Genomic DNA, 14,681 nt, shown 5'->3' with positions numbered 1-14,681 from the left:
GTTAACAATTTCCATTAGTTTATCACTCTGGTATCTGAGATATTGCAGTCCTCTTCCCATCTTCCCCCCTCATATTTAGAAAAGGAAATGACTGTGGTAACTGTGGTATATCTGTTGGCAAATGGTTTTTGTTTTGTTTTGTTTTTTATGGAGGCCAAAGTAAGCTGGTAGGTATAAATATATTTTTTTCATAGGGACAGTGTCAAGTTGACATCAACCAGATGGCCAAATTGACATCTCCCTTACCCAAATGACTGTCTCACCATTAAAATGCTACCCTAGGATGTAGGTTCTTTCATAGGTATCTGACACAGTAGTGTCTGTGAAGATTGGCTATTGGTTATGCTCACTTATTCTGTTAAATGAGGGGAAAGAATAACTTTCAACTATAATGGAAACTGACATTCCCATGTGTGCTATTTTGGGCTGTGGCTCAACTCGAAGTTGAGCTCATAGAATGTATTATGGACATTTTTGTTGGTGGTGTCATTTGCTTATATAGTGCTCATAAAAAAATGCTGGCTTGTTAGTCCTCTTGTTTATCCACGTAGCAGTGGCAGCATGGGCAGCAGAAGTGCAAACTTCCCACTGATAGATTCCACCCTGAGTGGTTGAGACCACCTTGTCCTTCAGAGACCTCCCTGGCCTATTCAGTCCCTGGGCCTCTCAACCTGAAGCTGACAAGAAGACCCAACTATTGCCAGTGGTGGTGGTTTTGTGAAACGGACACTTACTCAGTGGGAACTGGATTGCAGCAACCAAACATTGATGTATTCTATACCTGCTGTAGATCAAATATCCTGTAGAACCCTCAGAGTTACAAACACCTTGGGAATGGAGGTTGTTTGTACCTCTGCAATGTTCGTATATCTGAACAAAACGTCATGGTTGTTCTTTCAAAAGGTTACAACTGAAAATTGACTTAATACATCTTTGAAACTTTACCAGCAGAAGAAAAATGCTGCTTTTAACCATCTTAATTTAAATGAAACAGTTTCTTTAAAAAAAGATTTGACAAAGTAAACTTCCCTTTATTTTTTAATAATTTATGTTTAACACAGTACTGTACAGTATTTGCTTCTTTTGTGTGTGTGTGTGTCTCTGCTGCTGTCTGATTGTGTACTTCTGGTTCAAAATGTAGTGTGTGGTTGACCGGTCAGTTCGTAACTTTGGTGTTCATAACTCTGAGGTTCTACTGTATTAAGACTTTTTTTTTTTTTTGCCAATATGCATTCAGCTAGATTGGTAATGTCTGAAGTGTTTGTCCCATTGTTAGTAACCTGAGTTATCCAAGGGATGCCTAGCAGTTAAACATTCATTTCCTTTGCTTGGTTTTGTTTGTGTGTGTGAAAGTGTTTTTTGTTTTATGGAATGTTTCAGATTTGGAGCCTGTCAGCTCTGATGACAGCCACAGTATTTCCAACACACATCCCCAAAAGCAGGGGTGGATTCCTCAAAATATTGGCAATGAACCATCAAGTTCTTCTATTCTAAAAGAACGATGTATTATCTACTAATGAGAAGAAGGGACTGGGAGTGAAGAATACAGAAGGAGTGGGGAATAGAGGGGTGGGGAAGGTGTTCCCAGGTCTGTTGCTATCTCTCCAGGCAAGTTATTTAAACTCTGTACCTCAGTATGCGCATTTGTAAAATGGAGACAATACCTATGTCACACGGGTGTTGTGAGGCTTATATTAGTAATATAGTTGAAGCACTTTATGATCTTCTAATATCAGAATATTAGATATATTAGAATATTAGAAGATTGCTAAAAAAAATGGAAAGCAGCCCTGTTAAGCAAAGACAAATTGAGTGTTTTACTAAATAACCCTGTAACCTTTGAAGCAGTTTGGCATGAAGGTAATTTTTGCTTTTGTGCATATAGTGTTTGCCAAAGAAAATATCAATGACAGAAGTTATTTCATACACAATAAGCTATCTTATAAATAGTGGCTAGATTCAAAGCCCACTGAAGTCAACAGAAGGATTCTAACGGACCTTGAATCAGCCCATAAATATCTTAATGGTGCAGACAGATAGACAAAGCAATTTTACAGGTTTTATTTTTTTAAACGGTTTTTGTTTAAAGTAAGCAGAGTACAGTTTAATGGTTTCTGAAGCATCTATTCATTGTTAAATAAGTCTTCAAGTCTCTTTGGGGATCCTTGTTAAAAAATGGACATGTCTCAATTTAATATAAATATCGATGCAAACTTTCTATGCAGCACAGAGGATTCCCTGACTGGTCAAACATAAAACTTCACCAACTTTTTTTCTCCAGGGAGTATTTTTATGATTGTGTTCTTTCATAACAGGGTGGAGTCCCATATTTCAATCTATTTCCATCTTTGACCAAAAAAACTCGCTCTATTCAAAGTGGGGCACATTCTTTTAAGCGATACTTAAAAACATGATATTTTGACTAGAAAGCCATTAGATTGGAGGCATTGGTCACTGCATCAAAAAAACTAACCAATCCTTAGAGGGAATTTTTAAATGTGATTTTTGTGATACAATGATATTGGAATTCTCTTTTAGCATAAGTTGAACCCCAGTTGTGAACGTAGACAGGTCTTTTCAGACTTTTGAATCCATTTCCAATTAAGTGGTTTGTCCTATTAAAGTTCTTTTATAGCCAGAGTTCACCCAAAGGTGTGTAACAAATTAAAGTTCTTGTTGGTAACTTTGCAGAGAGAGGACTCAGAATATGAAAGCACTGATTTATTTTTCATGAGGCTTTTGAGGTATATACCTTGTTTTTGATAAAGTTGCAAGGTAGCAGCAATCATATACTGGACTTAGAGCCAAATTGTAATTCTATAAGGAAATTACATAAGATGTATTTATTATGCATGATCTACCCCACCAAAGCAGGTAATCAATTTAACAGGATCTGTTATCCTACCATAATCCATATACAGAGCCAGTAGAAAATGTTTACTTCAGACATCTCTATTCACCAGCCTAGAAAAGCTTTATGCTGCAAAAGTAATCGTGGATTCTCCATCCCTTGAAGTCTCTAAATGAAGACTGGATTCTTTCTAAATGATATGCTCTAGTTCAACCAGAAGTTATGAGCTTGATGCAAGAATTATTGGGTGAGATTCCGTGGCTAGTGATGAACAGGAGATCAAACTAGATGATCAGGAGGGTTCTTTTTGTCCTTAAGATATATTAATCTATCCTGTTATTTAAGGAAGGACGGATCAGGAGAACCATTTAATGAGTATGGTGCAATGCATGTTCTTGTGCAATGCAAACTGGTGGCAAGCTAGATCTCCCAATGCTTGTGCTATGTTTTTGTTTTTAACTGGTAGTGCTAATCTATCAATTGCTTTCAGTGTTTATACTTTCTTTTTCCAGAGAGCTCAACAATTTCAAGCCAACGGAGCAGTTTCCCAGCTTCATTTTGGACCACCTCTTATCAACCTCCACCTCCACCATGCTTGAGTGGAGTCCACCCTGACTACCCAGTCACTGCACCAGGCACCTTCCCCACTGCAGATCCTAGCAACTGGCCAGGACACAGCCTTCATCAGACTGCCCCGCCTCCTCCCTCTACCGCATCAGAATCTTGGCATTATCCTTTAGCATCTCAGGTTAGCCCTTCATATGCACACATGCATGATGTGTACATGCATCACCATCACCCCCATCCACACATGCATCATCACCACCCCAGCTCTCACCTTGACCCACGGTATGGATCCCTATTGATGCCTTCAGTACGTGCAGCCAGGATTCCTGCTCCACAGTGTGACATGACAAAGACAGATCCTACTACTGTCACCAGTGCTACCTCAGCATGGGCTGGAGCCTTTCATGGAACAGTGGACATTGTGCCAAGCTTTGGGTTTGAGACAGGTAAGATGATTTGCTCATTTCTATGGCTTGACTAACAGGAATTATTTGCAGTGACTAAATAGATTCCCTGCACTTAAATCAGAGCTTCCAATCAAATCTTTCAATTACTTTTCTGGATGTGACTTCTTCCTACTGATGCTGGGATTTTCATAGAGGCATCTGGGAGTCAGACAGCCAACTCTCACTGACTTTCAACAGGAGCTGGGCACCTAACATTTGGCCCATCCCAGCCAATTGATTTACAAGAAGCATTTATTTTTAAAAATTCCTGCAGGAAATAATGAATAAATTTCAGTAAGGAAGTGCCCAGGCAGTTAATGTTCCCATTGTAAATAGGGGCGCCTGACTACTGCACTTACCTTCTTTAAAGTAGAACAGCTTGCAGCCTCCTTCATCTGTAATATGGCAATGCAGTCTAAAGAGACCACAGGTCCCAGCATCCTAAAGGTCTTGATAGGCATCATGTAGACTCCAGATTGAAGTCTTCGTATTAGACACCATTCCATAACGACTGTACTGCACTCTTCATAGGTGAGATGCAGGCCACATTTAGAATACAAAAGGCCACACTTAACCACAGGCTGTACTTTAGCTACTCCTTATTGTAGCAGAACTTCGGTTGCAGTAGCAGTCTAGCATTATTGTATAATAGCATCTGTACTGGAGTATGTGTGCAGGGCACTAATGACTGATAGCTATCATTGTAATCAGGCATAGAGCTTGTTTATACTGTCCTGTTCTTCCTTCTTTGATGGGTATTTATCTGATCTGTTATTTACCAGCAGCAATGCAGACCATATGTTACTTGTGGAATTCCTTCCATGCAATTATGTCACTGAAGAAATATTAGATTCCTCCAGCTCCCCTTTCCTTGAGATGTTTGTTTGGAATTCAGTTGAGGGAAGGTTGTTCATACCTCTGGTTGACTGATCTATTTTCTGGAGTATGATCCACTTTCTGACTTTGTCTAATGTGTGTAGGGGAATAAAGAACAGGTGGGGAATACTTGTGCCAGATGAACACACTGTTCGATCTTTTTTCCGTGAAAATAACATGCAACCAAAACCCAATTGTAATTAAACTAAAGTCAGCTACTAAAAATCTCTCTCTCTGTCTCCTGTACTGACTGCTGCAACTCAGCAGACCTCAGCCAGAAACCCTCCTTTATGCAACATATAGTCAAACTGTGCTACTTGTTGCCTCAAGAAATTAAGAAAAAATAGCATAACGGGATTCTCAAAAGTACAGGACAGTTTTATGGCCATTAATAACATTTGTAGCTGTGCAGATGATACAAGGGTAATTACATTTCATGTTTCAGGTTGTAAACTGATAATCTACTAGGATTGGGAACCAATGTTTTCCTCCTCAGATGACATGGCTTTAGGCAAGTTAATGAGGGGGTTTCACCTCCCTCTGAAGCATCAGCAAATTGCCACTGCCAACGACAGACCAGTGGGCTGATTCAGTATTATAGCAATTCCAACAGTCCCAGTCATGAAGTCAGGCATCTGACTCAACTTTCTGAGAATGAGTTATTTAAGGAAGCACCAATCAGGAAAATCATTTGATGATCATGGTGTGGACTATTCCATAGGTCCTGACTTGTTTGTGTTCAGTGCAAAGTGATGGGAAACTGATTTACCGGTCACTTAGGTTTTGTTTTGTTTTCTCATTTTAAACTTGTAGTATTAATATACCAATTGCTTTCACTCTTTTCTTCAAGAATAGAGTGCTAACTGTTCAAAATAGATCACAGAGCTGGCACTCCTTCCTGGTTTAATAGGGTATGAAACACACTGCCTCGCACCTATGTGTAAATCCCTGATGCACGGGTGCAGTAAAATGGTACAGATGGTGTGAGTAGAGAATTCTGATTTGGTATATTTACATGCACTTTGCATAGATGTAAGTGACTACACAAGGTGCAAGGCAACATAGAGAACCTGGACTATAATTTCTAGTCTGTGCTGAAAGCTCAACTAAGTAATGCTGTGCTCCTGAAAATGGGGGGAAAGCTATGAGAAAGCTGATCCATTTGCAGAAACATCAGGATTCAAACTGACCTATGTTTTACTTACCTCTTACTATTCAGACTGGGGTGTGGCTGCTGTCGCATGCAAACAGCTACTTGGAGCCACACGTGAGAGCTGGGTCTAGGTGGAGACCAAAGTGGATTAACTACTCCCTAAGGAGCATGATGTGTTCCTTGGATAGGTACTGTCTTTACTTAAAATTCCCTCCCCCATAAATCCCATACACTGGGTACACCAGGACTGGTTAGATGAGAACAATGGGGACATTTCCAAACTCCTAAGTGATAAGCAGAAAACGTTTGTTGAATGGCAGAAGGATCTCACTTCCATCTCAAAGATAGGTTAAAGTACCTACAGAGCAAGGCTCAGTTTGAAATGAGGAGAATGCAGGATGAACGGTGGGAGAGGAAAGCTGCAGAAGTTCAGCATCATGCTGATACGAACATCACAATGGTCTATGGACCATCTAAATCTGGTATGGCTCTCCTGAAATTGGCAGATGACATAACCCTCATCAAAGAGGAGGAGGGAATCATACAGAGATGGGCTGAATACTTCAATAGTCTGCTCAATAGACCATCCAGGGTCGATCAGCGTGTCCTTGTTCAATTTCCTGAGAAACCCATCAAAATGGATCTTGATCTCCCTCCATCAGTTGAAGAGATCATGAAAGCCACCAAACAATTTAACTCTGGCAAAGTGTCTGGAAAGGATGGTAGAGGCATTTCTCTCCTCTGTAGCAGGGAAAATCACATTCTACTGAACAGACTCATTACAAACATATCTGAAGAGAATCTGCCAGAAGCACAGTGTGGTTTCAGACCAGGTCATAGTACTATGGACATGTTTTTTGTTGTAAGGCAGGTCCAGGAAAAATGTTTAGAGCAAAACATGGACCTGTATGCAGTCTTCATTGACTTGACCAAAGGTTTTGATACGGTCAACAGAGAGGGTCTATGGACTATTCTACATAAACTGGGCTGCCCAAGCAGGTTCATACAAATCATCCATCTGTTCCATGACCACATGACAGTGCAAGTGCTCTCCAATGGTGATTCTTCTGATGCATTCAAAATCTCGAATGGAGTGAAGCAAGGCTGCATAATTGCTCCAGTTCTGTTCAATTTGTTCTTTGCCTATGTCCTCAGCCATATCACAAGGGACTTGGATCAGGAGATATGCATTCACTGCCGAGGCGATGACTCCCTCTTTGATCTTTGAAGACTCAGTGCTAAGACTAAAACACTGGAGAGACATCTCATACAGGCACTTTTTGCAGCTGATTGTGCCTTGATGGCCTATTGACATAATGACCTTCAGGTCATCATTGACAAGTTTTATGAAGTGTCCCAGCTCTTTGGCCTCACCATCAGTCTTGGTAAGACAGATGTCTTGTTCCAACCAGCACCTCATTTCAGTGCCCCAGCATCAGCCATCTCCGTCCAAGGAATACAGCTGAAAAATGTGGATCAGTTCAAGTATTTGGGCAGCACCATCTTGAGTGACAGCTCCCTTGATAAGAAATTGCCTCCAGAATCAGTAAAGCCAGGCAGGTCCTTGACCGACTCCAAACAAAAGTCTTTAACCAACACAACATTCATCTCTCCATGAAATTGAAGATCTACAGTGCAGTGGTTCTAACTTATCTTCTGTATGGATATAAAATGTGGATTGTTATAGACTGCACATGAAACAGCTTGAACAATTTCACATGCACTCCCTCCACTCAATAATGAGCATTTGTTGGCAGGACCGAGTGATCAATGTTAAGGTTCTTGAGAGAGCAAACACAAACAACATTGAGGAAATGATATTGAGAACACAACTTAGGTGGACTGGACTTGTCATCAGAATGGAAGACTACTGTCTCCCAATACAGATCTTGTATGGGGAGGAGGGGCAGGGCAAAAGAAAGAAGGGTCATCCGTATAAGTACTTCAAGGATAACCTGAAGGGCAGTTTGCAGTGGGCTGGCATCAATCTAAAAGAACTCGAGCAAATGGTTCAGAACAGAATTCACTGGTGGTCTCCTGACAAGATCAGCATGTAGCAGTTTGAGCAGGATCAATGAAATCATCTCCAGGCTGCACATGAAAGGCACCACACAGCTGCATCATCAAACATCACAGATATGGACTTCTCATGCCCTCAGTGTGGCCGACTCTGTGCATCAGGGTTTGGACTTCAGAGTCCTATGGATAGCCACAGATGATAATTGCAACAATATCCTCATTATCATTATCATCAGCGATGAACTACCACCACCACCACCACCACTATTCAGAATGTCATGTGCTGTAAACACAATCATGCAGACTTGCTGGAATGTCCCCAGTTTGGTATATAGCCTTTTATAAACAGAGGGTTGGGCAACAAAGGAATGGCTCATGAGACACAACAGCGTAACATTGCATTGCAATGTTTGTATCATCATTGTGGCAGTACACAACTATGCTGAGTCATGAAGACATGGAAAGGTACCATTGTAGGATGTCGCATCATGACTATCTTTTCTCTCTGATTCTATTCAATATTCTCTCTCTTTTCTTTCTTTCTTCCCCCTTTCTGGTTGTTGGAAAAGGCATGGTTCGGAACTGACTCCTCCAACTTTGCCTGAGTTGAGTGGAATGGGAGAATGTTCTTGTGACTGGAATTCTGCATGAGATCAAGCAGAGCAAAAGGAGCTTTAATCACATGCATGAGATCCCTCAGAGCCTCATACACAGCCCCAAAGCTGTCATTCTAAGGCCATGGGTTGACTATAACTGTCTACCCTTACTTTTTATCCTGCATGGGAAGGGGAGTGGTAATGGCATATGGTGCTTTTCACTTCTAAATCATTGATTCAGAACTAACTCAGGCTGGCAGCAACAAAGTTTATATCAGTTGGCGACTGTTCTGGGACCTACTTGGAAATTGATTCCTGGTAGATACATTTCCACATCACACATGACATTTGGCATTAATTGACAGCCATGCTGGCAGTCTCAGTAGAGAGGCTAAGAACTGAAAGCCATGGAGAATGAACTAACTTCTTTCAGAGAGATGGTCTATCCAGAAAAGTATAGAGGCATATTGGCAGGAAAACTTGAGCTCTAGTTGTCATTGCTTGTACCTCTTTGGTGAAAAGAAGGACATCACCCTCTATAGTTGTCCAGTGTCACAGCCCATCAGCTTTAAATTATTAATATAAGAAAAATCATTTGGCATAATTTTAGCTCTAACTTTTTACAGGCATGCAGATATGTAAGCAATTCTTCTTTTCCGAATAATTACAGTGTGCCATGCTTCCTTTGCTGCTGTGATTATAAAAAAAACATTTTGCAAGATTCTTCGTGCTGAATTATGTTGAATGAGGGTGCTCTGATCAGCAGAGGAGACCAGCCTGTAATTTTACCGATCCCAGCTACACTCGCTGCACTTCTGTCATTCTAAGTCAGATCTCTGGTCTCATGAGCAGATGATGTCAAAATACTTCAGTGTCTAATGTCATGAAGAGAGTGGATTCCTTTGTATATTATCAACTCCTAGGGAATTTGTGATTCAGAACATTGTTAGTTCCATGAACAATGATTCATTAAAGTACTGATCTCTGTTTTGCATATCTTACATTTACATGAATTCAGTTTTAGTATGATGGGAAGGGAGTTAGCTACCTGACTCCCATTAAATGTAGTTTAATCCCCACATGCTATGCTGAAAATTAACATGTCTATAAACTTCTACTTTGGCACTGTGGGTTTTTTCTTAGACAATTTTTAAGCAGAATCAGAATCTCTTTATACATAATCAACTGGTGGCCTTGAGTGAATAGTGCCCTACTGAAGTTTCAAGAGCCTAAGGCATAGAATTTGGAAGAAACCAACTTTGCTACTGTTATGGTGTGTTGTGAGCAACTGGTCCTGATTCTCTGCTCTGAATTCAATAAGCAATTCTAACTCTAACAGAGTAGCCTTCCAGCTAACTCTAACTCTAACATTCTAACTCTAATACTTCTAACAGAGTAGCCTTCCAGCATTTGCTGCAGATCACTGCCTATGTAAAGAGAAGCCATTGCTAGGCCATGACCCCTAATGGGGACCTTTGAGACTTTTGCTTGAATTAAATCTTTTTGTCCATGTGTAGGTCCAGCAACTTGGCTGTGCACTTAGACAGGCTCCCGGGAGAAGGGGGGAATCCTCATTGTACCTCAGACTACAAAGCTGCTCCACAGCCGTCACATATTTGCAGTAAGCTGTTACTGCTTTGCTTTCCAGTCCCAGGGAATGGTTGCTGGAATTTGTGGTCATAGATCCACCAATCCCACACTCAGAATCTATTCTTCACTTTCCCCCATGCACTGGGATACAACCTCCCCATGGCAGAACTGTGCTGTACAGCACACAGGGACTGTAGGCATCCTTCATCCCATCCATCCACCCACCTGTACAGTGGACCCATACTGGTTCTGCTGCCTCCAGAACCATTGATACTCCTAGGGGGAAATGAGAACAGAATTATTGGTCCCTTAAGAGTGTGCTAGAAGTGTTGCTGCTGTACAGATGTGCTGAGGGTAGAAGACATTTCCTGCACGCAAATAACATTGTGTAGGATTTTAGAGTATCTGAAGGCTGTATCTCCTTGTCCAGCTGCCAATGCAGCCCTCCTTTTGGAAATGTTTGGGAGCCACTGTCACAAATTCAATGCATGCTTAAATGAGCACAGCGTACTGTCTTCAGTTGAGTTGACTCCATTTACACCATCCATAAATTTGACCCTTTGTCTTTGAATTTCACTTGTTAGGTTAGAATTCTTCTAAATGACCTGATTTCTGAATATAAGCAGTAATTAATCACAGTGCTAGTGTTTCATAGACAGTTTGCTGCAAATGTGAAAATACTGAGTCATGCAAGATGAGCGAAGACATTTTTATAAAGAGGAAAAATGTTTGTTCAATCAGTGTATTGTTGGTTAAAGCACTGTTCAGAAATATGGCTAGAGTGGGACAGCTGCAGATTGTCTTCCAGTAAAAGAGGTGGGGAAATAATGAAAAAAAGGCATATGAATTGTTCCATGTTCAAGATTTATAAGGCAACTATTCCTATCTGCAGTTACTGCTGTTTATTGCAAAGACACCTAATGGAAAGGGTGGAGCTGATCAGGGAGTTAGTCCCTTGCTATTGCATTCTATCAACAAACCTACATCCTCTTAAACAGATGTCTTTGTTTTTAAGGCCGTTGGAACCATATTCACTCCTTTCCCCACACCCTCTTTTACTGCCTCTTATTAGCCCATAGTACTTGCTGGGGCACCTTAATGACTTTCTTACGCTCTAATTGTGTCTGTCTGTCCAATGACTCCCTCTTGTTTTATAAAAATATTTTTGCAGATAGAAGGGGAAAATAACACAGAATCACAACAGCTGTTTTTGAAATAACCTTTTTTTAAACCCTGTAATTTTGGCTCGTGTGTGTGTGTGCGCGTGCATGAGTGTCACTCCCAGGAAAGTAAAATTTGACACCTTAACAGAACGAGAGTCTCATCACAGAACCAAGTCCCTCAGTTTTAGGATGAGGTTTAAAGACAGATACTTTAAATCAGGGATGCCCAAATGTTGCCTAACTGCAGGAGCAATGAGCATTTCGTAGGAGATGTAAAATGGAGCAAACAGCAATCTCCTCCTCTTTAATATGGAATTGTGGCCAGTACAAGTCCAACACTGTTCGATCTTGATCTGGGGCAGCTGGGCCTGGCACCCTGGGACTAGAAGCCTTATGCTTCATTTGGCTCGTCTGTAAGATGCATTTGTTCCTGGATCATATTTCCGCAATGTCTGTGTTGAGCTGAAGATCAATGCTTGGCTGGTGATTAAAGTAGAGGACTGAGAGTTGGACAATCTGGGTTCAATTCTTGGCATCATAATAGTCACAAAATCTCTCTGTGCTTCAGTTTCCCCACATGTAAATTGCAGACCTTACAAATGTATGCAAACTCCTTTGAAATTCTTTGCTGGATGGTGCAATATATTGTTCTTCTCTTCTATTAGCCCTAACTAGTAACTTTATAGCCAGCTTCTGAGGTGCTATTGACCATTATCAGCAGTTTATCTATATACATTCCTGGGGGAAATAGGGGATGATCTGATCCAATACACGTTAGATTTAGGTTTAGGCAAATCAGGACTTGGGTTTAAGTAAGATGATGCTAAAAACAAGCTGTTCTCCTGAGATTTTTGCCATTGTGGGTTTAAAATTCTGAAAGCAGTGACTCATGTGAAAGTTCTCAGCCACTTCTAAACCAAAAAAATCCAGAATCAAAACTGTACCGAGGGTATAACCCTACAGAACCATCTCCAGGCCTTACCCTTACAGTTTGAAGGTATTCAGAGGGAAAGTTCCACTTTTGGGCCTTCTTTAATTTTTACAGACTAATAGCCAACCCCTCCCCCCGAGCTTAAGTGATGGCAATGCCATTGGAGCCAAATGGGAATTTGCACCTGCTTAGGACAGTGGTGAATGTGTCCCTAAATTTATAACAGATCAGTTAGTGGCACTATTCCTGTACTAAGTGGGTGGACAATACTATTTATAGCTCACTATAGAGAAGAAATGCTGCTGAACATTTCTCATGGTGATAACTGTCCCCTTATGGCTATGGTGGAAAACATCTTTCAATATCCAGCTTGTATTTAGCTGTGATACTCTGAGTACCTTTCTCAGATCAGAAGAATAGCTCTGTGGATCTCAAAAGCTTGTCTCTCTCACCAACAGAACTGGGTCCAATAAAAAATGTTACTTCACCCACTTTGTCTCTTTCACTTTGCTTAAAGTAACAAAATATCAAAGCGCTTGGTTCATATTTTTTTCCTATAACTAAACTAGCAAGTAAGTTTCTTGTATGTTTTCTTTTTCTACACTTTGTATTGTCTGTCACTAAGTGCGAGCTCTCTCCTGATGTAACTCTAGCAAAACATAAATCCCTCTGGCCTAGATAAATTCCAAATTACAGTACAGATTCCACTGCTATAACGTTAAAGCCCATTCACAGCACATTTATTGGCTGGTCCTTGATGTTTATATAGGAAAATATCACCGAATCTCATACCAAACTCAAGCTGAAAGTCATTTATTTTCTCTGTGTGAAAGCACAAGCCATTCTTGGCTAAAAATCTGACATTCTGTAGGTGAAATTGCTTAATATTGTCACCTGCTGTGGGAATTCCCCCTGCCTCTGCCATCCCCTGTTTAAGGTGAAAAGTTGCAGATGGCTCTGAGGTCCTAAAATGTATCAGGATTTCTAGAAAAGAGGCAAAGTTCTATTAGAACTATGATCTAATTGTATCAGAAAACTGGTTCTGCTCCATGCAGATTCATGTATACTACAAATACAACACTGTTGGAGGCCCTGGTTACAACTTGGTTGTCTCCCAATGAAGTTAAAACATAATACAGTTTTGCTCAGTGTAAACAGGACTTTATCAGGATTACTGAAGTATGCAAGCATGTCTAAGGCTTTAGCACAGTTTAGGAATACTTCCTTATACTGGGGAGACAGCAGTGTTGTAAGCAGCTCCCCCAACACAAGGGTAGTGTAGATGTACTATTAATACAGGATTTTTATAAATATGTTTACCCCAGCTCACTGTCTTGGGGTGAAGGGAGAGTTGTATCAAATTTTAATTAGGTTTGTTTTTTTTCCCCTTTCCTCCCCCATCCCTAAAACTAGGTCTACAGCACCAGGACAAGAGCAAAGAATCTTCTTGGTTCTGAAGATCAGATGCATCCTAGCACCAGTAAGATTTAGAGTTCCTGTAGCTGGGAGGATTATATTGAAACTATTTTGAATTGTTTCTGCACAGGGGCAGAGGACACACTGCTAAAGAAAAACTGAAGAGCCAACCATTCTGGGGTTTTGCTATTGAGCCTTTTCTTTGGCAAGCCACTTCTGGGTCCCAGAGCATAGAAGAAAAAAACTTGTTTTTCTCTTTCCTCATCTGAGCCTGCTGCAGCTGTGCAACCTAACTTCTTTTTGCTCCTTTAACAGTGTTTTGTTTTCTTTGTTTGGTGATTTTTTTATGCACAGCCTTGATTGTCAGGAAAAGACTGCCTCAACTACAGCGCTCATCCTTTCAGGAATACAGTTTTTGTAGCTCTTCATGTGTCAATTTTTGTAGAAATACGAAAGTTTGGGTAAGGATTGGTGGACGATTATAGGATGACATATTTTTTTTTAAAAAAATTGTAAAATTAAGTTCTGTTTAAAGAACTTGCTCTCAGAGAAGCACTGGCAAAAAAAATGTATAAAATGCTTATTTTTAAATGTTTGTATTTGTGTGTTTGTTTTGTTACCTCAATTGGTTGGTTTTTTTTTTTTAAGAGCAAACCCTTTGCTAGTCCAATCCTTCATTGTTTCCGTTTTTCAAGTTTTTTCAGCTCTTTATCCTTTATTCTAGCTTAAATAGTTATAATTTACTCTTAACATTTCCACTGAATATTTTTCCTGCCTGTGTTAGATTGTAAAAATGGTGTCTTTATTTTCTTTTTCTTGCTTCTGAAAATGGCTTTGTGCTATGCTGACTATGCGAAGAAATAGCATGGGGCAAAGTCTGCCATTATTATAGGAACTATATTCTCAACCCATTTATTCTTTCAAAATGGACCAAATATTTATATGGACTTAAAGAAGAAAATGAGCCTGGGCCTGGCCCAATGTCCATCGAAGTGAATGAAAAGACTCTCATTGACATCCATGGTCACTCTGGATCAGGTCCTCTTTCTGTGATAACCATCAATACCCAAATT

General features: G+C 40.4%; 1 protein-coding gene across 4 annotated transcripts in view; it reads left to right on the top strand.

The window, feature by feature from the left end:
- Positions 1-14,203, top strand: part of VGLL3 (vestigial like family member 3) — a 31,243-nt gene extending 17,040 nt beyond the window's left edge. For 3 of the 4 annotated variants that reach the window (XM_067543050.1, XM_067543032.1, XM_067543025.1), the window contains exons 3-4: positions 3,364-3,864; positions 13,606-14,203. In XM_067543050.1, coding sequence (XP_067399151.1) covers positions 3,364-3,864; positions 13,606-13,649 — 545 coding nt within the window. In that variant the 3' untranslated portion in view covers positions 13,650-14,203. The remainder of the gene's footprint in view (positions 1-3,363; positions 3,865-13,605) is intronic. The other variant, XM_067543041.1, reaches the window with a different exon arrangement.
- Positions 14,204-14,681: the final 478 nt, after the last annotated feature.

This window comes from Emydura macquarii, unplaced genomic scaffold, assembly GCF_026122565.2.
Source record: "Emydura macquarii macquarii isolate MOO-44397 ecotype Brisbane River unplaced genomic scaffold, CSIRO-AGI_Emac_v2 contig_75, whole genome shotgun sequence".
NCBI lineage: Eukaryota > Metazoa > Chordata > Testudines > Chelidae > Emydura > Emydura macquarii.
The sequence above is the reverse complement of the archived record's forward strand: the minus strand, read 5'-3'. Positions and strand labels throughout refer to the sequence as shown.